General features: G+C 53.4%; 1 protein-coding gene across 4 annotated transcripts in view; it reads right to left on the bottom strand.

The window, feature by feature from the left end:
• The window catches only part of SH2D3C (SH2 domain containing 3C), a 30,614-nt gene extending 12,108 nt beyond the window's left edge, over positions 1-18,506 (bottom strand). The window contains exons 1-4 of one of the 4 annotated variants that reach the window (XM_077145726.1): positions 18,359-18,506; positions 17,424-17,583; positions 15,846-16,320; positions 4,605-4,644 (exon numbers count right to left, since the gene is read on the bottom strand). In XM_077145726.1, the coding sequence (XP_077001841.1) occupies positions 4,605-4,644; positions 15,846-16,320; positions 17,424-17,493 (585 nt within the window). In that variant the 5' untranslated portion in view covers positions 17,494-17,583; positions 18,359-18,506. Of the gene's footprint in view, positions 1-1,514; positions 1,596-4,604; positions 4,645-13,933; positions 14,123-15,845; positions 16,321-17,423; positions 17,584-18,358 lie in introns of those variants that run through there. The other 3 variants (XM_077145731.1, XM_077145735.1, XM_077145742.1) reach the window with 3 other exon arrangements.
• Positions 18,507-24,815: the final 6,309 nt, after the last annotated feature.

A 24,815-nucleotide genomic window follows, 5' to 3' on the forward strand; every position in this document is an offset into this window, starting at 1 on the left:
CAGGCCTCCGTCCTCACCCCCTCCTCACACCCACACCAAGCCTAAGGGAAGGAAGAGTGGGAGGTCCCAGGGGAAAAAGGAACCAGTGCCCCAGGATTCTGGGGTTCTTCTTGACAAAGAGAATGCAGATGCAGTTGAGACCCCCCCCCCTTCCCCTAATTCCACTACTAGGGGCAAGAGGGATCTGAGGCAGAGAAGAGGACATGGGAAAGAATCCAGCTACAAGACCACCACTATCTGACCTTGATCCAGTCACTTCTCCTCCCTGGGACTGGGTGGCCTCAGTAAATGAGAGTGGTGAAGAGCTCTTCTTTTTCAGCCCTAATCCAGGGTCAGAGAGAATGTGGTCCCCAAACTGGCCCTCCCATTCCCACCCTTCAACCTGCAGTGTGCACTTATCCGAGCTGGCCTGAGAGCGGGGAGAACTCCAAGATCTCTATACCCTCCTCCTCACCCTCGGCCCGGGGGTCCCCAGCTCCCTGGAGTGGGACGGGGTTGGGGGTGGGTAGCGAGGGGGCTGGGGCGCGAATGCAGCATCCCGGCGCTCGGCGCTCTGCTATTGGCCGGAGATGATCTCACCGCCTCCCGGCCTGCGCGAGCCTGATTGGCCCCGGCCGGGATGCTGCGCTCCGCCGGCGGGGCCGTCATTCAGGCGGGCTCGGAACGTGTGTGTGTGTGTGTGTGTGTGTGTGTGTGTGTATGTGTGTGTATGTGAGCTTGCAGGAGCTCAGAGGTGACGCGCCCGGCGTCCTCCACTGGGCTTGGGAGGCAAAAGCGCAGAGACCCCGGGTCAGGGTCTTAACCTCTTTCCACCCGCCCGCACCTAGCAACCCACCTCTAACCCTCTTCGGTATACCAACCCCAAGCAAAGCCATCCCCAGATGATACTCCGCAGAGAGGCGGGGTCCGGGTCCTCCCCTCCACCCTCCTCCGTTTAACACTTTCACCACCACGGTACCGTCCCGCACCGTCCGTCCAGCTGGCTGGGAGTCCCGCGCCCCAGGCGTAGCCGAGGCCATCTAGAGGGCAGGAGGGTGGCGGGCGCTCTGGCCCCAGCCCTGGCACCCGCAGCATCCCCTCAGCTTCCTGCTACTCGTTCAGCCTTCAGATCTCAGCCTAGCACCCCCGGTACAATGGGGAGCCAGGCTGCCCAGGTCAGCCTCAGAGGCCAGAGTGCTCACTGGAGGAGCAGCAGGGCACCAAGGACCCCCCTCTCCCTGTACCTAGTGCCTCAGCTCAGCTCTCTCCTGAGGAGCAGGCAGGACCGGAACAGCATCCCCAGCATCCCTGAGTCCCGGGAGTGGCAGCTGGACCCTCACCCCGCGGAGCGCCTGGGCGTCCAGAGGTGAGACTGGAACGACCCCGCCCCCTCCCTGATCCCTCAGCCCATCGCCCCTGCCCGGCGGACCCTGCCAGACACCGCGGGGCTGCGGCTTCCAGGCTCTCGGCTCCGGGATGGAGAGGCCGGGGGTCCCAGCCCGGCGCGCCTGGCGGGGGCCGAGACGCCCCCTCACCTGCACCTGCACGAAGGAGCCGCGGTAGAAGCAGCAGGCGGCGGCCGACAGGGCACTCCACAGGCTGCAACGCTCTGTCATGGTGGGGCCGGGCGGCCGGGGCCGGGGCCGCGCGGGGGGCAGATGGACAGCGGGGCAGGGGTGCGGGACCAACCCGGCTGGGCACCGGCTGCGCGTGCCTCTCGGCGGCGCGATTACCTCATCGTCTTGTCAGGGGAGGAGCGGGGAGGCGGGGCGGGGAGACCCCACCCTCCAGCCGGCCAGGGGAGGGGAGGGGGCCATTGTTCCTCCCTCTGCCCGCCCCCCGCTCCCCGCCCCTCGCTCCCAGCGCTCCAGGCCCGCGCGCTCCGGCCGCCGCGAGGCTGCGGGGTGCGGAGGGGAACACCTGCCAAGCCGGACGCTATTAGGGGACAGCGGGACCGGGTGGGGGTCCCTGGGCCAACCGGGAGATGTGTTCCTGCCTCTAGCGCTCCCTGCTCTCCTCAGTGACCAGGAGCGAGCAGACTTTGAATTTACCACAGCTGAAGCAGGAAAAATCCCTGTATGTGTTTGACCAAATACTTTGTGGCCTCAGGAAATCTCCCAGTGCCCAATTTTTCCCATTTCTGATTTAGAGTGAAGGACTCCCTGCTGGGGATCTCAGATGTTCCTCTGACAGACTGTGGGGGTACAGATAGCCAGTAAACCAGGGTTCAACTTGCCGCCTCGCCTCTAACTCGCTGTGCCCTCTCCTCACCCCAGTGGCCACTTCTCTTGAATCCTGGATTTACTCATCGGGAAAATGCTAACACCTGTGCTGACCTCAGAGCACTCTTATGAGTATGACATGTAAATTGCAAGGCAGGAAGTAAGTGCTCATAAATGCATACTATTATTTTCAAGTTCTGCGGCTTCAAATTTGGACTTTTGGCCCTAGAATCATTAGTCTAAGCATTAGTCAAGCCTGGGTTCAAATCTTTCTGGCAGGCTGTGTGACATAAGGCAGGTGCATCCACTTCTCTGGGCTTCAGTCATTTTATTGTATGTTTTTGTTTGTTTGCTTGTTTTCTATAAATGCATCTGAAGCTCTTTGCATGGGGCTGGAATTTTATGGTCTTGGAATTTTAGAATCCTTGCCTTAGAATCAAAAGACAATCTGAGAACCCTAGAGTTCTGGAAGCTGACTCTCCAAGATGAGAGCCTCAGGGCAGAAACGGATTTTTGGCAACTGCCTGTTGATTCCAAGCCCCATCTGGGGCTTGAAGCTAAAACTAACATCTCTTTGATGCCCTCCGTTGAGGAATTGTTTGAATCAGTTCCAATGAGCAGGTATTACTTTTATAATGTTTAAATAAAAACTACATTTTTAACTCCATAACTAAAAAAAAAATTATAAAGCTAATAATCCTTACAAGGATCTCACTAGCATCAGTGATGGGAATCTCACTAACTTACCAGGCAGCTGAGATTTGTGGGGTGTTGGAATATTCATTCCCCCTGTCTGTTCCACCACTGACTTTGGTGCTGATTCTCCCTGAGGCCTCCTTCCCCCTATGTTGTAAGGGCCTGAATTCCAGGAGCAGTTCCTGCTGACTCTTTGTAGCTGCATGGGCTCACCCAGCTTACTGTCTTTGCCCACATCCTTGCCCACCCTCCTACCCATCTCTGTTTATCCATGTCGCCTTTCCAGCTTCTCGTTCAGGGATTTTGGTGATTGTTCCTGGTCAATTACAATGGCCTGGCTTCAATGACTCCGACTCCTCCAGAAAGCCTTCCCTGATTTCCACCTCTCCAGCTCCTCAGTTTAAAGTCATTCCCTACCTCTAGAGTTCCCATGGCTTCTTACGCATGCCCTTTGTAGCGTGAGGAGGTGGGGATGGGGAGGTGGATGGGGAGGAGTTTGAATATTGCTTACCCTGTTTCATTATTAGTCACACAGAGTTTTAAGGCAGCATCTCAGGGTGATGCAATGACCCTAGGGAGCCAGCCCAGACTGACATGTGTCAGGACCAGGTCTCTCACTTATGAGCACTGGCTCATTGAGCCCATAGCAACCCTGGGTTGGAGGCATCATTGTTACCTCCATTTCATATAGACAAACCCTGAGGCTCAGGGAGGTGACACACACCCAGACTCACCCAACAACTAAATGATAGATAGATCTGAGACTAAAATTTTAGTCTGTTGGATTACAAAACATATGCCCAAACCATTGTGTGAATTTTTTCCTGGTCCCTGCATAGAAGGGGAGCCCTTTGAATGTAGGACCTAGTACTCCTTGCCCTCTCCTATATGTTCAGTGTTCTGCATGAGGTCTGATTCAGATTAGGTGCTCCTGGTGGTAGAAGGCCAAGGACTTGTCCATGGTCTTGGCATCAGACAAACCTGTACTGCAATCCCAGCTCTCTCCTGGAGGAGCCGTGTGACTGTGAACAAGTGACTGTACTTCTCTGAGCCTCAAGTTTTCCATCTATAAATGAGCATACGAAGGCCCTCATTGCCCACGATGAGGGCAAGAAGACAAAGGCCTCATTCATGTGAAGAGCTCAAGACTGTCTCTCCTACAGTATCCAGCACAGGGCTACACACACAGTAGGCACTCGGAGTGTGACTTAGTATTGTCATCACTGATATTTCCAAACTGCATTTTTCAACATTTCCAGTGCCCAAGATCTATTAAGTTTTGATACCTGTGAACTGCGTTCTTTGTTTGTTGATGAAAACTGAGATTTCTATTCCTGTTCCCACCTCCCAGCACCAGCACAGAGGAGTTGCTCAAAGACTGGGTGGGATACGAGGATAAAGTCTCTGCATCTACTCCCTTGGAGTCCCATCCGGCTGGAAGATAGGTGGCATCTGGCGGTAACAGATATCATATGCCTTGGGTTGGGGGCTAAGAGAAAATGGTCACAGGCACAGGGAGAAGGCACTGAGGACAGACTAGACTTCAAGCACTTTCCAGGGCCCCAGACCCTCTACTCCCTGGAATAGATTTTGAGATCTGGCTCCTAACCCAGCCCAGAAAAGGGAGGGGCTCTGCCCTTCATGGAACAGGCTCTCAGCCCTCCAGAGCCCCTGACCAACCCCTACTCCCAGCCCAGCTCCTCCTACCTTAACATAGTCCCCACCAGCTTCCGGCTCTCCAGCAGCCCTGGAAGGAAAGAAAAGATAGGATTATTCTGGCTCCCCAGCTGCCAGCCTCTCCCCACCTCACCCTCAGGGACCCAGAGGGTTCATCCCGAAGGCACTCCTGCTGGCAGCACTCTCTGGAATCTGATGGTGTAGGTGTGTCCTGGGGCTTCTCCCCTTCTAGCTGTGCAATTCTGGGCAAGTCACTTCAGCTCTCTGAGCTGTAAATCATGATTAAAGACAGCCTCCGCCTCAAAGGGCTGTTGAGAGGGCTCAAGGAGCTAATGGATGTTATACTCTTAACATGGGACTGCTTCTGGAACCACTTTCTTCACCCAACTTCAGAACACCACACTCTCCTGGTTCTCCTAATCCCTCCCTAGCTCCTCCTCCTCTCCCTGCCTCTAAAGGGAAAGGCCCCAGGCTGAGGCTCAGTCTCCTCTCCTCCTGCCCTGTCTCCTCTCCTCCTGCCCTGTGCTCACTCCCCAGCACAAAGTGACCCACTCAACAGCCACCCAGCACACTGCACAGCCTCTGCTGATGTAGTGGGCTGAAGAACTCAGGGTGACTGGGATGGGGCCTGGCACGGCTAGAGGCTGGGGGTGGCTGCCTCCTGTTTTCCCAGAGTGCAAAACACATATCGTCCTTCTTCATGTGAGTTGCTCTGAGCCGCTTCACCAGTCTGTGGTCATACATGCCATCCTACTTTGATTACATTGGATTTCTACCTGCAATCTGAACCTTCCCTTCAACACCAGACTCATAAATCCAACTGCCTCCTTGACATGCCCCCTTGGATGTCTGAAGGCATCTCGGACATGCCATATCCAAAGCAGAAGTGCTTTCCCCCCATCCCATGCCCCTGCTCACACACCATCGCCCCCATCTCGGGTGATGTCAGCTCCATCCTTCCGGTTGCTCAGGCCAAAACCTTGCAGTCATCCGAGCCTCCTCTCTTTCTCTCACACTCCACACCCAATCCATCAGGAAATCCTGCTGCTCTACTTTCAAAATAGATCTTGACCACTTCTCTCCACGCATTAAGCCTGCCCCATTGGGCGACCCTCTTCTCTCCCACGGAGTGCACAGCAGCCTCCTGGACAGCCTTCCAGGGTCTGCTCTCACACCCACCATCAGCTGCCACTTCGCAGCAAGCTGGTGCCTCTTAGCCCTCCAGGGGCCCCTGCCTCTCTAAGAACAATATCTAAACTACTGTCCTCTGCCTGTGAATGGCCACGATGGAATTTCTCACCCAAACAATTATTGTATTACCTTGAAATAGTGAAGGGATGCCATGATTATGCCAAAATCAAAGACATAAACTGAGTCATGTATTCCCTAACCTATACATCTCTGTGTGGCCTGGTGCCCAACCACCCACCTTTCAAATGCCCCAACATGTTTCCCTTCACATCGGCCTCTTTGCCAAGCTCATTTCTTCCACAGGGCCTTTGCACTTGCTTTTCCCTCGGCCTGTAGTGCTCTTCCCTCAGATCTTCTCCCTCTCCCCCAGCTTCAGGGCTCTGCTTCAATGTCACCTCAGAGAATCCTCCTTGGTCACCCTACCTGAAATAGCCTCCTCCTCCTTCACTCCCTGTCCCAAAACCCTGATTTATTTTCCTTACAAGAGTCTATCCCTGCCTGAAATTACCACTTTTATTTGTCATTAACTATCAGAAGATTTTGTGAGGGCATTTAATGTGCCTCATTCACCATTACCCACCACCCCCAGCCTTCAGCACAGTGCCTTATACATAGTTGGAGCTCAATAAATATGTCTTAAACAAATGCATGAATAATAAACACTCATTCTTAACTACTAACATTACTATTAAGTCTGTCCAGGCTGGGCCCAAGTTCTCTGACCAGGACAGGCCTCAGAAATGAAGGTGGGGAAGTCAAACATTAGAGAACTGCTTCTTCAAATACACAGAGACCCAATATTTAAAACAGAAGAAAGCTGAGCTTTAAAAAAATGATGAAAACAATAACAACAATAATCATAATCATAATAATGATGGTTAAGGTACTGTTCCCAAGGTAGAATTCCACCCTGGGTTCCTAAGCTCCTGCGGCTGGGAATTTCTCATTAAGAAGCTATCTGTCAGTCCTCCGTTCTGATATTCTTTGTTGCTAACCTTGCCTCCTGGAAAGGTAGAATTCCACCCTGGGTTCCTAAGCTCCTGCGGCTGGGAATTTCTCATTAAGAAGCTATCTGTCAGTCCTCCGTTCTGATATTCTTTGTTGCTAACCTTGCCTCCTGGAAAGTCCTTCCTGATCTCTAACCAAAGTCCTTCAAGCTGCAGCCCAGCCATATTAGATTTCCAAAGTTATCTGGGTTCTCTCTGTCCAGCAGCTGGCGCTGGACCTCTAACCCCTGCCCACCTCCGCCCACCCTTCCCGGTGAGGTGTCCCATCCCAGTGTTTCCGGCCATTCAGGCCCGGAAATCCTCCCACTTCTGGGAACAGAGGGGCCAGGACACTGGGATCGCCCCAGAGCTTCCCCATGCTTCCTGTCCACTTCCCCTTGGGCCCTGGAGCAGGACCAGGGCCTTGCGAAGCAGTAGCTGCACCAGGGATTACACCAGGGTGGAGTGGCCAGAGCCAAGGGGTGTGCCCGGGCCTGGGAGATGAAGGCCTTTCGATCTCACTCCCGCTCCATTGTTCCACCCTGCCATCCTACAAAACTCTGGGGTTTCCAAGATATAACGTGGCCCTGTCTGTTTATAAGCTGCAGCCATTACTTTCCCAAACTATTGCCACCATTTCGTCACTGGCCTCCCTACCTCCATTTGTGTCCCCTGCAACCTGTTTTTCCCCAAGAAGCCACAGCAGTCTTGTTAAAATGGAAGTCAGGTCACAACTTTGCTCTGCTCAAAACCCAGTGGAAAACCAAACCTAAACGTCAATAATAGGGGGATATAAGGAGTATGAGATTTGTTTCTTTGGAAGAAATGAAAATGTTCTCATATTAACTGTAGTGCATAACTATGTGATTATACCAACAGCCATTGATTGTACACTTTGGATGGATTGTGTGGTGTGTGAATAAAACAGCTAAAAAGAAAAAAAAAAAAAAAACAGTGGAGTGGCCCCAATTCCACTGAGAGTAATAATCAAAGTTGTCATTATAGCTCTACACACTGGCCCCTTGCCCCCTCTGACTCCACATCTGACCACACTCCCCCTGACTCACACACTGCTCCGGTCCAGCTAGGCTGCTTCCTATACTTTCTCCCCACCACAGGGCCTTTGCTCTTTCTGTTCCCTCTGCCTGGAATACTTTTCCTCCAGATATGTCCAGATCTCCCTCCTTCCCCTCCTTCCTCGGCCACCAAATCTGAAGGTGTGATCTTTCTAGCATGCCTCATCCTACCTCCCTGCCTTACTTTTCTCCTCAGCACTTCAGTTGACAAGTCATGTATTTTTTTTTTAATTTTTAATTTTTTATTGTGAAATATATATATGCAAAAACAAATTTCAAAGTATATCACAACAATTAGATAGAGAACAAATTTCAGATTTTGGTATGGGTTACAGTTCCACAATTTGAGGTTTTTCCTTCCTAGCTGCTCCAACACACTGGAGACTAAAAGAAATAACAGTATAATGATTCAGCAGTCATACTCATTTGTTAAATCCTATCTTCTCTGTTATGACTCCACCTTTTCCTTTGATCTTTCTCCCAACCTTTAGAGATATTTGTGCTGTGCCCATTCTAACTTTTTTTTTTTTAAATAATATGAAACATTTATTTTATATATTGGACAAGAACAGAGCTAAGTAATCCAATCCTGCTGCAGCATTATAAAAATCTCCCCTTCACCACAATGTAAGGTTTAAATACAACCTGCACAAAGGTTCATGTTACATAAAATGTAGTATGATTGCTGTTCATGCCATGTATTTTATCTCATGTAGTGACTGTCCCTCTCCCTGGAAAGTCAGCTCCGCAAGGACAGGGATTTGTGTCTGTGCCTAGAAAGGTGCCGGATACATAAATAGCACCCAATAAATATTTTTTGAATGAATGAATGAACAGGGATCTCCTGCAACCCCGAGGACGGTTAGGTCCTCTCAGCTCAGCCCTCTGTGACAGGGCCTCTGTTGGCCATCCCTCCTCTCTCCCCTTACTCCTATACCTTGACTTTGCACTTCCTCCAAAGAGCTCTGCTGCCTCAATTCTCAGAGCCTTTGCACATGCTGTTGCCTCTGCCTGGGACCTCATTTCTCCTTATGACTAAGGTAATTCCTGCTCAGCCTTCAGATCTCAGTACCCTTAAAGATTTCTAGAATACTTTCCCTCCCACTGTAATGATCACATCTAAGAATCAAAACATTCATTTCTAAAAACTCAGCTCCATTAATCGATTTATTTATTCCTTATTTTCTGGACTTAAAAGGTACTTCCCCTCCAATATTAATAGCAAAATCAATTAGTATATAATAATGATGATTGAGCTAAATCAGGCCCATTAATCGGCTGCATTAATTATTTAAATAACCAACTCCTCTAATTGTCCATATTAACCGATTTGTTCTGATAACTGATAGCACTTACTGCAAACATCAGCTTAATTAATTGGATTAATGAGCAGTAATTAGAGCCTATTTTCCTTTCTTTCTCCAATGCATATTTACATCTGAATTTCATTTTCAGGGCCTCAATCCTGGCCCAGAAGGAAGGGATGAGCTTCCCCCAGGAATCCTGGAGGAGAGTTTGCAGACAGGCTGCCATCCTCTTTTTTTTTTTACAATTCCACAACTTTAGGTTTTTATTTCTAGCTGCTCTAAGGTACTGGAGGCTAAAAGAAATATCAGTATAATGATTCAGCATTCACACTCATTTGTTGAACTCGACCTTCTCTGTATAACTCTATGCCATCCTCTTTTACCCTGACACACCCTCATGAGATTTGGCCTCACCTTATGTCGCCGCCTGCCGCCTGTTTGCCCTCTGTCTGTTTCCAAGTTTGTTCCCCTGGCCTTATAGACTTGTGGAGAGATTTCCCCGCCTAGGGGCAGCAGAGTACCAAAAAGTCCTACCACTAGCTTCTCAGCTCTCCTCCTTCGTTTGCCCCCTGCCTGCCTTCCCACCTTACAGTTCGACTTCCTCACCTGTTCAGTGGGCATATTATAACTATCTCCCTAGGGGGGCTGTGAGGACCATATGAGGAGGGGTGCAAGATGCCCCAGGCGATGTTCACTGGTCTGTGTGGGCCTTTGCTCACTTCCCTCACCCCTGCACATGGAGTTCCCATTCTGCCCTTCCTAGGGGCTGAAATTTCTTTCTCTCCCTCACTCAGACCCTCACCCGCCCACAGCAGAGAAGCAACAGGCTTCTGCTCATGCTCCTTCATCCTAAAGTTGGGGTAGAAAGCCCTGTCTTCCTGGACACACAGAGATGGGGTCTGTGGGACTCCTGCCGGGAAGGCTCTTGACTTTAGCCCTTGCCCTGTCCCAATCCCTCTAAGATGAGCCATCATTGCACCTGCTCCTTCTCCAGCACTCTGCACCCTCAGCCTTTCTGACTGGGGTGAACTGTCCAGCCGGAGCTCTAGAATGGCTCAGCCCTGTGAGGAGAGGGGAGACTGGGAGCCATTCTTCCCAGGGCAGAGCTGAACATTCTGAGTCCCAAGACCTCCTCACTGAGACTCAGGACCTGCTGAAGAAGAGCAAAAGGGGAGAGCATTTTTTGAGGGCCTGTGGCCTTTACAGGGGAGGAAACTGAGGCCTACAACTTAGCCAAGGGCACACAGCTGGTCAGGCTAGAACCAGGTTGGCCTGATGTCAGATTTCCACAGTCTGGTCCTTGCATGGCGGTGGACTCCCCTGGAAAAGGGAGTCCATTCCTGGGTGGAGATGGGGTGAAGCCGGGGATGGGGGAGTGAAGAAACATGATATTTCATTCAGACCAGGAGCCCAGAACCAATGTCAGGAAGAGGAAATGAGGGGGGTGGGGGTGGAGGGTTGGACAAAGAAAAGATCCTCTGGGGCTCTGGAGAGGACCCTCGCTGAGAGGCAGGAAATTGTGTGACCCTGGACAAGTCCCCCTCACTGGACTTCAGTTTCCTCTTCTATAATATCCACATGGCAATACTAGTGTTGAGTAGTAGCTTTACTGGTACTTCCTTGGGCCAAGCCTAGAATAAATGTTCTACCTCCCACGTCTCATCCAGTCCTCACAACGACCCTGTGAGAAAGGTGCTGCCATTGTTCTTTATTTACAGTTGGGGAAACTGAGGTTCAGAATGGGGACAGGGACTTGCCCAGAGTAGGGGAAGGAAGGTTGTACAGATAGTCAGAGGGCCTCTGAGCTGCTACTGTATCTGATTCCTGTCCCCTGTCCACCTCAGCTCTCATCCAGCCTCCTGGAAACAGGGCCCCCTGAGGGTTGGGGGGAGGGGGTGGCTAGAGCAGAGGCGGAGGGGACAGCCCATCCTTTCCAAGCCAGCCCAGTTCCCACAGCCAGAAGGCGTCCGGGGGTCTCGAGGAGTGTGAGAAAATCTCCGCAGGAAATGAGAGCCAGCAGCAGCTGGGCCCCTTCGGAAGACAAGGACCAGCCGCCCTGAGCCTGAGGAGGCTGAAGAGGCTGGGCCCACCACGGCCCCCACCCCCAGTGGGTAATCACTACCAGATGCCCAGCAGCTGACGTCACCCGCACAGCCGAGAGGGTCGTGAGACTCTGGGGAGAGTTGGGAATTCTTGGACCAGAACCAACATTCCAGAAGGAAATGGGGAGGTGGGGGAAGCCTCTTGGCCTGTTCTCAGTGTCTGGCATCAGGGCTGGGGCAGGGGCTAAACAGGGTGCTCCCTTCTCCAAGTTTCAGTTTCCAGAGAGCTCGCTGAGGGAGTGGGAGGCCGGCATCTCTGAGAGGAAGGAAAAGGATACTGGGTGAGATGCCTTGGAGTGGAGCAGAACCGCATCCAGATCCTCCTAAAAGAAGGGATTCTCTTCAAACATTAAGCCAGAGAAGGACCCTCCTCTGTTCACGTCCAGCAATGCCCATCATCTCACTCTGAGTCAAAGCCAGGCCCTCGCTAAGGGCTTCCAGGCCCTACATTATCCGAACCCATTTCCTTTCTGGCCTAACTCTCACCACCTCTGCCCCTTGCTCTACTCCAGCCACGATGACCTCTGCTATTCCTCAAACATGCCAAGGATGCTCCCACCTCAGGGCCTTTGTACGTGCTCCTCCCTTGGCCTAATAAACTCTTCCTCAGATGGCAAGAGAGTTTTTTCCTCATCTTCTTTGTTCACACATTACCTTTTCACGGAGGCTTTTTCCCTGGCTATCCCCAAACACACATACACATCATCTGACCAATTCCTCCACTCAATATTAATTTTTCTCCATGACCCTTTTCCCCTCCAATTGATCTTGTAACTCATTTTATCTTGTTTCGCATGAGATAGGGGCTCCACAAAGGCAGAGGTTTCATCTGCTTTGCTCACTACTGTCTCCCCAGAGCCTTCAACAATGCCTAGTATAGTTGAATCTCAGGGTGTGTTAAAATGAATAAAATTCCAATTTACTAACTTGGTTATCTCCTGCAAGTTATTAACATTGCAAAGAAGACTCAATGTCTTCAGCTGTAAAATTGGGTTCCTATTACCTCTTTTCCAGGGCATAGTAGGGAGTCATTTGAAACAACAAAAAAAGCTTTGAGGGTGAGCCACGGTGGCTCAGCAGGCAGAGTTCTCACCTGCCATGCTGGATACCTGGGTTCGATTCCCGGTGCTCGCCCATGTTTAAAAAAAAAAAAAAAAAAAGGCTTTGAGATTTTTACATGCTGGAAGTGAATCGTGGCCTAGTAGTTAAGAGCTAAGGCTTGGGAGTTGGTCAGGTTTGAGATCAACTCTAAGCTCTGCCACTTAATTGCTCTGTGATACCAGCAAAAATCCTTTTGCCTCTCTGAGCCTCAGTTTCCTCGCAGGTAAAATGAGGAATGAGGAATGGAAGGGACTGAGTGTCAGACAGCACCTTCCGGGTGCTCCCAGCAGGGCCTGGGCAGTTGTGAGTCAACTGCTGATTCCTACAAGGACACTTTGGGGCTTCCCTTCCCTCTCTGGGTCTTGGTTTTCTCTGTTACATTGACTGAAGGGAGAGAATGTCAGAGGCTCTCTGAGACCCACCATTAAGCTGGAGAAGGCTGAAGACACTTGCATGTGGGGGTGGGGCGAGGCTGATGGTCTCCTTTTGGGGGGTCAAAGGTCCTTCATCCCCTGTGCTATTGGCCCCTCCTTTCTCGTTCCTCTTCCTTCTCATACCCCACGATCTCAGCAGGAAGCAGGGCACCAGGAAGCTGCTGCAGCTTCACTTCTTTCTCTTCCTTCCTCCTGTTCCAGGTGCACCCTGCCTCGAGGGAGCAGGAAGGGACAACATCACCCCCAGCTTAGGCTACTTCCTGAGCAGCCACTGGGCAGGCCCTTTGGGACTCTCAGAAAAGGGATCCCCAGGCTTTCTCAGAGGCAATTCTTCAGATGCCCTCTTCCCCAAGCTGGATGAATCCTCAGGTCCATCTGGGTCACTGAGTAGATTGAGGCCCAGACTGGAACAGGGCTAGCTGAGATAACACAGTGGAGGCAGGTCTCCTGACCTCAGGGTTGAGGTTCAGGGACTTTGGGAAGTAATGTTGAGCAGTCCCTAGTCCACTACCTGGCCTGGTGGGCAAGCAGGACCTTGGGTGCCAGGGTTCAAGACCCTGAGCACCAGGAGGGAGCTCAGTCTGGTCTGCTAACCCCACACCCTCAGGACCCCTGGGCACTAGGGATGATGTGGGGGCAGGGGAAGTTAGTGCATCTCCATTTCCCTGAGCTCAGGCCAGGCCGGATACCAGAGAGACTGTCAGGCTAGCCAGGACCTCTGCCCAGAGAGAAGGAAGGTTTAGGCTGGGTCCTAAGCTTGGCATTCTCAAGGTCCTGCAAGACCACCCTTCTCAGAGGCATTACCTCTGCTGTAGGGCAGTGTTGTCCAGAGGTTAAGAGCATTGGCCAGAGAGTTGGAATTAAAACCCTGGTTCTGACTTTTATTAGTTGTGTCAAATCGGACAAGCGAACCTCCCATTCGTCAAGTGTAAAATGGGGATATGTCGAGGTAAATGAGCCGATGCCCGATGAGAGCTGGGGCGGGGCGGGGGGGGGGGGCACAGAATTACATTTACATGCAAGGAAACCTGGCTTAGAAAAGTCTCTGAGATTAAATTCACACCGGGTTTTGCCAGATGCCCTAGGCACACAGCATTTGCCCTCAGACCACTCCTGTTGCCCGCCCCCGCCGGCGCTCCTCAGGTCCGGCCCGGTCACTCACCCTCGGGACCCCAGCGCGGGGCACCTTCGGCCCACTGTAGTCATGGTTTCCTCGCGGTCGCTGAGTGTAGCCCGGAACCTCCTCCGCCCAGAGACTCCTGCCTTTCTCTGGCCACAGCGCGGTGGAGTGCCCGGGACTCCGGGGGCGGGGCCTACCTTGAGGACACGCCCCAAGCCCCGTCCCTCGCCCTCTGCCCAGTCCCGCTCCTCCCCAGCTGGGAAGGACACGCCTCAGAAACGCCCCCCACCCGGGTCTCGCTCCACCCACTCCCCTATACGTTCGCGTCCGGGGCGGTGAGGCCACGCCCCCAAGACACGCCCCTCCACCTCTTCCCGCCCCCCTCCTACACCGGGTTCTCCAACAGCCTGCTGGGCAGGCCGGGAAAGACCACGCCCTGCTCACGCTTCCCCGCCCCGCCTCGCTCCCGCGAGCTAACCGCCTCGCTGGGTGGGAAGAGCCAGGATCCTAGTACACATCTCAGACCTCGGGGTCCTTCAGAACCCCCCCATCCCCGCCGGGAACCATCAGATCCTTCCCCCTACTTGCTACTCCACGTGCGGATGAGGCCGGATTTAGGAGGAGATGGCAGAAGGGAGCCGGGGGCAGCCAGGGATGGTGGAAAAAAAATTAGTTTTATTAATTATAATCATAAGCTTTCCCATTTACTGAGTATTTTCAAAGTGCCAGAAACTACTCAAGATTTTACACCTGTGTTATCCTCACCACACCTCTACGAGGTAGGTGCTATCATTGTGCCCATTTTTCAAATGAGGAAACTGAGACTTAGCGGAGCAGACTTGTCCAAGGTCACACGCCAGTAAGAGAAGGAGCCTGGATGGATTCACTTTATAGGGTTTTACTCCCCTTTGAACGAGGGTCTTAAACTCGATGACAGCTGAGCTTGCAGAAGCTTGGTGTTTCAGGGAAAGGTCATCAAGAAAGGTTCCAGAACTAGCCTTGGAGTTGCTCTTGCTCAGCTGGGTTTTTTCTATCATTTCAAAAGGCATATCTTTCCCTATGATATATAAATACACATATCTGCCTCATTTTGTGTGTAGGTATAGATACAGATACACATATATGTAGGGAGACGTTTTTAAAAGGCATATCTGACAAGTGGGGTTTAAACAAGGGTCTATGATTAAGAAGCTGGGAACCCTTTTGGTTAGGGGCAAGGGGTTTCCCAGGGGCATGAGCTAAACAGCCTTAGGGCTTAGAAGGTGATGGGTACTGGGTGGTGGGTGGAGGCAGACTCTGGTTCAAATCCCAGCTCCGACCTTGGCTGAGTGTCAGTGCCCCCATCTGTAAGATGGGGCTGATGGTACAATCTTTTTCAGAGTTTTCAGTGAGGTAACATGTACTGTGACACCCAGTAAAAATGCTTACTAAATGGAGGCTATTGTCATATCACTACTATTTGTATCTTTGCATGAACTCAACTCATGCTATAACCAAGAAAGTTGACAAATGGTTTTCTAGACTAGGCAGGGCATGTTGTCTAGCAGAACTAAAGGTGTTGATTCAAATGTGGGGGTCCTGGGCAGGGCTGCAGTGCCCAAAGAGCAACTAAGGACCCAGGCTGGGGGCCGTCTAGGGCTTTGGGGTCAGGTGGGCTTCAGTTCAAATGCTACCTGGGCTTCAGTTCAAGTGCAGCCTGGGACAGATGACTTTCCTTTCTGGAGTCTCAGTTTCCTCATCTCGCTATGGAGATAATAATAGTATTACCTCACTGAGATTTTTGAGAATTAATTGCAAGTGAAAGATTTAGCACAGCAGCTGGTCCATGGTAAGCATTTGGGTAGTGTGCAGGATTGTGGGTGGGAAGGGGGCCCTCCCTGGGGCTATACTGGCAGGAGGCTGGAGTTACTGTTTCAGCAGGTGCTGCACTCACCTGCCCTTGGTAGACACCTACCTCTCTGGGGGCATATCCTTGGGAGGTCTCTCTTCTTCCAAGTCTGCCCTGGGGACCTCAGGCTTTCTTATGGGGTCCACCTCCACAGCTGAAGGGTTGGACCCCGCTGCTGGGGTGTCCTTCAGGGGGGCGTTGGCCTCTACCACCTCCTTGGTTGCTTCCAAGCCTGGGGGATCAGGCAGGCGTCGGGGCACTACATGGGACTCAGGGTCCATCTCCTGAGCCTCCTGGCTGGCCTGTCGGTCCCGAGCCCTCTTGGTGCTGGAGCGGGGCATGGTGCCCATGTGGCTGTACATGTCGCTGGAGCGGGCATAGGCTGGGGGGCTCTTGGGGACTGTCACCATGTCATCCTGCGTGGCCTCGAAGGTGTCAGGCTCCAGACGGGACCGGATGCTGACAGGGGCTGAGGACCGTCGCAGAGTGAAGGTCCGAGGGAGGTTGGAGAGACTCCCGAGGCCCTTGAACTTGAAGAACTCTGGTGGGGTGGGGGGTGGGGGAGAATGGAGTGAATGCCAACAGCAATAATAATTTTAAAAATACCTGCAGTTCCACTCACTAAAGGCCCAAGGAGAGTTGGGGGCTTCATAACACCCTCTCCAATTGTTATCACACTCCCAGAAAGTGATAAAACATGGTGGCTTTGTGGTCACAAAGCCCCCTGGGCTGGAGGCCCTGCTCTACCACATCCTAGCTGTGTGATCTAGGCAAGTCACTTGACCTCTCTGAGCTACATTCTCCAGCTCAGTAAAACAGGAATTATAGTACCTATCTTCTACAGGCAGTGAGGGGATTGAAGGAAAGTATGTAAATAATATGCTTAGCAGGATGCCTGGCATGCAAAATAGCCTTAATAAGAAGTAGCAAAGTATCAACTTGTGATGATGATGATGGTGCTAATTATTATGAATATTATGATGAATGCCTCTACATTTGTCAAGTATGCTGCAAGCTTTATCCCATTGAATTCTCAGCACAACTCAATGACAAACACAAGTTCAATTCCCCATTTTTCAGATGAGGAGACAAGTTCAGAGCACTGAAATTAACTTCCCGAAGTCAGACAGCTGGTATGGGGTGGGGATGGGGATTGAGCCATCCTTCATGTACCTGGGGTGGGGATGAAATGAGAAGGAGGTGTCAGGAACCTGAGGGTCTCACTGTCTGTGGTTTTCTCCTTCCTGTCAGCTGAGCCCACATTCCTGACTCAGGCTGCAGTGCTCGGGTGATACCATCTCCTCACTTCCGCAGGGGTGTGTGTGTGAGTTCCTTTCTCCCTGCCCCCAACTACTGGACTGTCCCTTCTGGCAGCCACCACCATCAGACTACTCTATCACCCACATGAACGAGGAGGAAAACCCTGGCGTTTTCTACTTCCTCAGAATCCTTTGCCTCCTCATGTCCTCACAACCATCTTGAGATATAGGTAGGATGCCCCCAGGAAACTGAGGCCCAGAGACCGAAAGGGACTTGCTCAGGGTCACACAGCAAGGCATTGGCTGAGCCTACACTAGAAGCCAGGGTTCTGGACTCCTGGGCTAGTGCTCCCGGGCTTCCCTCACTGCCCTGCCAGCCACCTACCTGGTCTTAGCCTCTGCCTCTTGAGAAATGCTGTTAGGAGATTCTGACGCCCTGCGCTCAGCTGTACCATGGGGCAGAAATTGTGCCAATGGCCAGGAGAAGGACCATCAACCGCCTCTTCCCTCAGCACCACTTGCTTTGTCTCTTGGCCACTAAGTTTCTGGGGACAATAGTCGGGACAGGAAGTGAAACTAAGTCTCAGGGTCCAGGGTCCAGGATTCAGTCTGCTCTATGGTCCTGTATGATCTTGGGCTAGTCTAGGGTCCTCTTTGGGCCTCATTACTCCCATCTGTGGAACGGAGCCATAGCCCTTGCCCTGTACACCGCTTCTCCACCTCCCGCCCTGATGCTGTCAGATCATAGGAATCAGAGGCGTGACTGCACAATGGGACCAACCTAGAGAAGCAGGGGAAGCAGGTCTGGCCCCTCGCCCAGGAGCCTGGTTCTAGTAGCTGTGGGCTCTTACCCTGCCAGAGTGCTGGGCTCCAGCCTTACTGCTGCTGGGAGCATGGGGCAGCATCCCATGATACACCCCCACCCAGTAACTGCAGTCCTGAGATCCCACACAGACCCAGGCCTAGGGGAGGGGCATGGGGGTCTCCCCTCGCCCAGTCATGAGGTCAGAAAGCCAGAGACAGACAGAGATACAGACAAATAGGGGGACAGAGCAGCAGGGTGATGTGAAACAGAGAAACAGAGATGGACAAAGGGAGAAGCACAGAGATGGGGAGCCAATTGGCTGGGGGCAGAAAGAGAGAGAGGTGCTGGGTGACACAGGGACTCAGAAGCAGAGACCTCTGGAGAGAGACAGGGGTGCATGAAGAAAGAGAAACAAAAACAAGACAGTGAGCAAAAAAAAAAAAACAGCAGAGACAGAGACGGAGATGGACAGACAGAGAGATGGAAGGCAGCCCGAGCGGCAACCCCACACTCACTGAACTTTCTGCTGGCTTTCTTGGGCCCCTCCGTCATCTTGGTGAGCGGTACAGAATCCCCAGCCAGCCGGTGAGTGGCCACTCCAGGCTCTGTACATTAATATTGAAGTGCCTCCCTACCTCCCCTTCCCCTTTCTCGAGTCCTCTCACTCGCTTCCTCTGTGTATTTTTAAACCAGTGAAACTCCCACAGCCCCACCCTCCCCACCCTCTCCACAAGGGGCGGGGGCGGCGGCCTCCCCCAGTCCTGGCCCCTGTGGGCTGCCTCTTGGCCTCATAGTGGGGGCAGGGGGGAGAGTACAAACCCATGGGACCTGGAAGGTCTGGGGAACAAAACCACAGGCTCTGGGAACAGAGCCCAGTGGGCCCAGGGCCGCTGGGGGTGGGGGTGGGGGGCTTCCAACAGCTGTCAGGGGGTCTGGTGGTGGTATGAGGGCACGGGGGAGTCAGGTCTGGGTGTCCACTTCAGTGCCTCAGGGATGTACTGTACCCAGTAGGTAGGAGAGTGCTGTAGTTAGGCCTGTGAGCTCTGGGACCGCTAAGACCCAAGTTCCACTCTTGGCTGGCCACAGTGTGTGATCTGGTACTGGGAACTTACCTCCCGGGGGACTCAGGTTCCTCTCTGTAAGGGGCAGGGGGGGGGGCTTGTAGTGCCCCTCAAAGGTCCAGTGCTCGGTGCAGAGCCTGGCACAGAATTGATGCCCAACAAGGTATGGTTACTTGTTTTCAAGCTAGCAAGGACATTGTGAATATTGCTTCACAATGCCCATTATACAGAGATGGAGAAACAGAGACACAGGCAGGCGGAGGGATTGCCTGGCCTGGCACAGGTTGGGTTATAACTCATCCTTCCAGGTCCCTTAACTCAGAGCCTGGTGCTTTTCACACCCTACAACCTTCTGTTGTGTATATGGGCAGGCTCACGTGGGCAGGGCAGAGATAAGGAAATGCATCCTCCCCTTCCACAGGTTGTTCCTGAGACCTGCAGAGATGATCAGTAGCTGCCAGGGTTTGCGGGCAGCAAGACCAGGGGCTTCAAAGCTCAGCTCTGTGTGCTGCTGACAAGTTATTTCTGCCTCTCAAGCCTTGGTCACCAAATGTCTAGAATGGGGACAAATGCATGGCATGCAGTGAACCCACAGAGGCGCCGGCGTTGTTTTACATTATTACGCCGGCACCCAGGCTGGCAACTGGAACTGTGAGAGGAGGAGGGAATCTGAGGTCAGAGGGGACTGATTCCCCCATCCTTCATAAACATAATGACAACTCATGTCTCATCACTTACTACAATCCGGTCACCGGGCTCAGTTCTTCTGCCCTAAGAGGTGTATGTTATTGCTATTGTCCCCATTCTGCAGATGTGGAAACTTAAGCCCTGAAAAATCACGTCACTTGTCCACACTCCCACAGCCCCTGAGTGGTGAGGCTGTAGCGCTCCTAGCTGCCACGTCCATGGTCGCCCCCGCCCCCACCCGCAGTTGGACGACTGGCTTTGGTGGGAGGAGGGGCTGGCTGAATCTTCTTGATGGTGTGAATGGGAACCCGAGGCCCTGAGAGGGAAAGGGATGCAGCCCCAGAGACCAAGGCAGCAGGGTCCTGGTCAACTGACTAGCTGTCAAGGTCCACTGGAAAGGACAGGGTTTCTGGGCCATGGGTTTGGGAGAAGAGTGGTGCAACCCCAGCTGCTTCTGCTGAGTGCTGAGTATGCCAGGTACGTGGTTGGAAGCCTCCATAATCATCCATTTAAATCCACACAACAGGCTTGTGAAGTAGACCCTGGCATCTGCCTCCCGGTACAGACACTCAGGCCAATGCCCCTCCCATATCTGGGTGGTTGTTCAGAAGGTCCAGTAGCCTGACCAGAGCCGAGGGTCTTCCTAGCAGAAGATAAAAGGTAAAATCTCTCAGCTACTCTTCCCAGAGGCAACTCTAGCGTAACTTGGAGTAACTGTCGGAGCTGTACCATCAACCAGTCTGGCTTGCTGTGTGATCCTGCACAGGAGACTTTACCTCTCTGGCTCTCAGTTTCCTCATCTGTGAAATGGGGCCTCTATAGGGCCCATCTCCTGGGGTTCTTAGGAGCATTCAAGGCCAGCATGCCACAGGCCTTGGCAAGGACTGGCTGTTGTTGCTGAGGGATGCGAGAATTCCGACAAGGGACTGGCTGGCATAGGCCAGGAAAACCCTGGCAGCAGATGCATGGTGTGAGACCCAGGAGTCCTGGCCACTGGGAGGCTGTGGGGCTGGCTGGGGCTCGTTGCTGTGGCAGAGGCGCCTTGTCAGTGCTGGGTCTGGGCCTGCCGTTGGCCCAGGCACCAGGGCAGTGGCCGACATCTCTAGGAGGATGAATGGGGCTCAGTGTGGCAGCTCTGCCGAGCTCAGACCCCTCTTTGTACTGCCTTGAGTGGCCGTTGGGAGCACGGCTGGGGACCTGCTGGCGGGTGGTTGTCCCACAGGCTCTTCTCAGCCTGTGCTGGAGGCCAGCCCGGCCCAGCCCACACTCTGCAGCTTTCCCGCCTGCAGGCTTTTGCTTAGGCTGGAAGCCCCACCCGAATGCTGCTCTTGTTGCCACTGGTTCAATCTTTTGCCTCCTTCCAGTACCTCTAAGGCCATCTTTAGCTACAGTGCCCCCAAGAACCTGCTCTGGTTCCTGTCCCTCACTCCTGCCACCTCTTCCCCAGTCTATGACCCAATAGCCTGTAGCTTGGCCAGGGACAATTAGGGATTGGAGGCCTTAAATGTTATAATCAAAGGTACTGGACTGAGGCAAACCTAAGTTCAGTCCCCACCTTGGTGACCTTGGGCAAGTTATGTCACCGTTCTGAGCCACTTTTTCCCATCATTAAAATGGAGCAAATATGATGTTTCTCGTATGACCGTGAAATAAAACATTTATACCAAGATCATCATCCTTATTACATCCACGTGTGTCTTTATTTGCATGTTCCAAACAGACCTTAAGCTCCCTGAGAGAGGAATGGGTCTTACCCATACTTATTGGCCCCATGCCTGCTAAACTGTAGGTGCTCAATAGATGCTTTTCCCTGGGTTGACCCCATTGACTGGTAATGGGGGCAATGTAGGATGATGGTTAATCACTCTAGGCTTTGAGAGAAAAGACATCTGGCTTTGGATTCCAGCTCAATTGCTTCCTAGCTGTGTGTCCTTGGGCAGGTCATTTCACATCTCTGAGCCTGTTTCTTCTTATATAACCTGGCCTTGATTATCATACCTCCTAAGAGGGGTGCTATAAAGTTTCAGGAGGGTGATGCCTGTCAATACAGGGCCAGGCAGAGTTAGTTCCCAGCCAGTAAGGGCAAAACTTCCATGGTTTGACAAGACCGTGGGCATCACACAGATGTTTTCTCTCCTCTATCCCCCTCCCCAGAGATCCTTTGTCTTTCTGGATGTGCCAGATGCAAAGAGCAACCTACCCAAAGAATCTGTCTTCTCCTTCCCCTCCACATGCCCATTACCCATCCCTGCTCAGGGGTGGGAAAAGGGTTCAGGCTAGGGTCAAACAGCTGAGCAGTGACTCTCTTCCTGCTTAATGTGTCAGTTTCCCTAACTATAAAATGGGTAGCAGGACCAGAGTTCCCAGGGCCTGATCAGACAGTCACTCAGCAGACATTTACTGACTACCAGTCACGTGCCCCACTTTGCCTGCTTAGTGAATACCTGGGATACAGGAAACACTTTCCTCAGACCAGCAAAATTGAAATCAAAGTCTAGAAATTGTTTCTTGCTAATTTCTTCTCACCTTCACTTGGGTTTTGGCAGCTCTGGTGATGTCTGGCCCCAAGCCCGGGCAGCCTTCTGAAGGGCTCCCAATGCCCTGCCTGCCTTCCTTCTCCAGGCAGGGCCCACAGCCTGAGGGAAGTGACTGGCAGATGTGAAAGTTCAGGTCACAGATGGTGGAGTAGAGGTGACAACACCACCGGAACCTCTGCTGAGGCTTCTGCCCACAGGATGTGACTTATGGGATTGCTCGTGTGAAAGAGACAGCAGGTCCCAGCCTGAGGGCCTGATGGTGGAGGCCACATAGACCCATGACAGACCTCATAGTATTGCTACTATGTCCTCACACACCTCCCATCCAGCATCCAGTCCACATCCCTAGTTCTGCCCCCAGCCCAGAAGGGCAGACCATGACATGGGCAAGAGCTTGGCTTTATGCCAACCTGGCTCAAATGCCAGCTAGGCCACTGGCCAGCTATTTGACCCTGGCCAGGTGACATCACCTCTGAGTCTCAGTGTCCTTATGTGTACACCAGGCTGGATAATAGTAGGTACCTCATAAGATTCAGGGAGAATTGAGATAATTCCCTTAAGTATAGGGCTTAGCACATTTATTTTTCCTCAATAAATGGTAATTACTATAACTATTATCTTCCTCTCTGCCCTCTTGCACCTGATTTGGCCAAGGGTCTCCCTGCTTCTAACAGTGTGCCCAAGAAGCTGACCCCAGCTCACTTCTTATCAAAAATTCTCACCAGCTCCACGTTACCCTCAGGAGAGGACACCCGGCTCCTCAGCCTGACTCTCAAGGCTCTCCCTGGCAGGGATCTGCGCAGAACAGGCCTCTTGGGACACCACGATCACCAAACCCGTTCCTGCCTTTTCTCATGAGAAGGCCTCAAGGCCAGGCAGTGAGGGGTAAAACCTATGAAGCCGCCCTGCAGGCCTCCTGTAGGCAGAAAGGTTACTTTTGGGGGAGAGAGGTCAGGGGAGCACAGCCCTGAAGCCAGGAAGCTTGGGGAATTAGTAGAGAAACCCATAAGGACACAGCCTGGGATTGTAAACTGGAAAGAGCTTTAAATGTCACAGTCAGGATTTTCTTGAGACAGTTGGAGGGCTTGAGGAAGGTGGGAAATATATACAGACTCTGCTTTAGAATAATCTGGCAGGTGCTGTGAGGGGGACAGATGAGGAGTCTGGGGTGGCCAGGACTCCCGATCCCTTATAGAGGGCCGGAGCCCAGAGGGCAGATTGAAGAGGTGCAAGGAGTTAGAAAAGACAGCTTTGCTGGGGGCTGGTCGTTGGGTAGATCTGGAGGAGGAATCCAGAGGCTCATGGAACCAGAGAGATATGAGGGAGGTGCTGAAGAAGGCATGGGTAGGATGGGAAAGGGGGAGAGGGCACAGGGCCCATGAGGGAGATGGTAAGTGAATAGCCGGCTTGGTGCCTGGCAGACTGTAAATACTGCGAGCTGCAAGAAACTTCTTCAGTTTCAGAAAGCCCAGGTTCGAGTCCCAGCTTTGTATGACCATTGGCAAATAATCTCTTCTCTTAGAGCCTAAATGGCCACTGAAAACCGGGTTTGTAATACTGACTAACTAGGGGTTGTTGTCAGGATTCGGCGGAGTCCCCAGCACTTCTCCAGCACACAGGTGTGCTCAGTAATGTTAGCTATCTTTGTGATTACTGTCCTTTGCCCAACTGGCTCTGACGCAGCAGGGCGGAGTGGTAGTTCCTTGGGGTCTCATTCTTGCCGCCCAGAGAACAGGGATCCAGGGCCGAAGGCCCGGCTGTTGCTCGCTCACCGCCTCCAGTGTCACCGCGCCCCCTAGCGGCCATCGGTTGCCATGTCAACGGCGGGTGGAGGAGGCCTGGGGAGGCCGCGGAGTGGGCTGGTCTCTCCTCCCAGGGCCGGAGGCCGCTCCTTTGACGCGTCTCGCCTTCGCCTCTAGGGGGGCACCCCGAGCTGTGGAGGAAAGGGTTCCCCGAAGCAGCTAGTAAGGGGCGGGGGTAAACTGAGTCAGGCGGAGGGGCGCCCCACAGCCAGGTGTCGGGCGCGGGGGGCCCACCTCCAAAGACGGGGGCGGGGCCGCGGGCGGTGACGCGCCGAGGGCGGCCGGCGGACAGCGGGAGGCGACAGCGGCAGCAGCGGCAGGTGCGGCCGCGGAAGGTGGGAGGGAGGAGGGAGGAGGCGGGAGGAGGGGGAGGGGAGGGCGAGGCCCGGGCACCTCCCCCTTTATAACGCGCCCCTTCCCGGGCTCTCCGGCCGCCTCCTCGTCGGCTCTTCCCGACTCGACCCCTCGCCCGGCTGTCCTGGGCCGGAGCCTGGCCAGGAAGCCCCCAGGCCGCGGCTCGGGGGCCGCTCCCCCGCCCGCCGCCCCGCGCAGCCTGGCGGAGGCGGCGCCGGCGGAGGAGGAGGAGCAGGGCACTGCGGCTGGCCCCGGATCGGGCGCCAGAGAGGCAGCAGCTTCGACAGCAGCGGCGGTCCGAGCCGATGCAGCGGGACGCACCGCCCCGAGCCCCAGCCTCGGCGCCCCGGCTCCCCGCACCCCCGATCGGAGCTGCCGCCGGCACTGGCGGCGGCGGAGGCGGGGGCAGTGGCGGCGGCGGAGGCGCCGCTGCAGCTCCGGCTCCCCCTCGTCTCCCGGGAACTACAAGTCCCAGGGGGCCTGGCGGCGGGCGGCGGGCGGAAGAGGCGGGGTCGGCGCCGCGAGGCCGGA

The sequence above is a fragment of the Tamandua tetradactyla genome, chromosome 2 (genome assembly GCF_023851605.1).
Source record: "Tamandua tetradactyla isolate mTamTet1 chromosome 2, mTamTet1.pri, whole genome shotgun sequence".
NCBI lineage: Eukaryota > Metazoa > Chordata > Mammalia > Pilosa > Myrmecophagidae > Tamandua > Tamandua tetradactyla.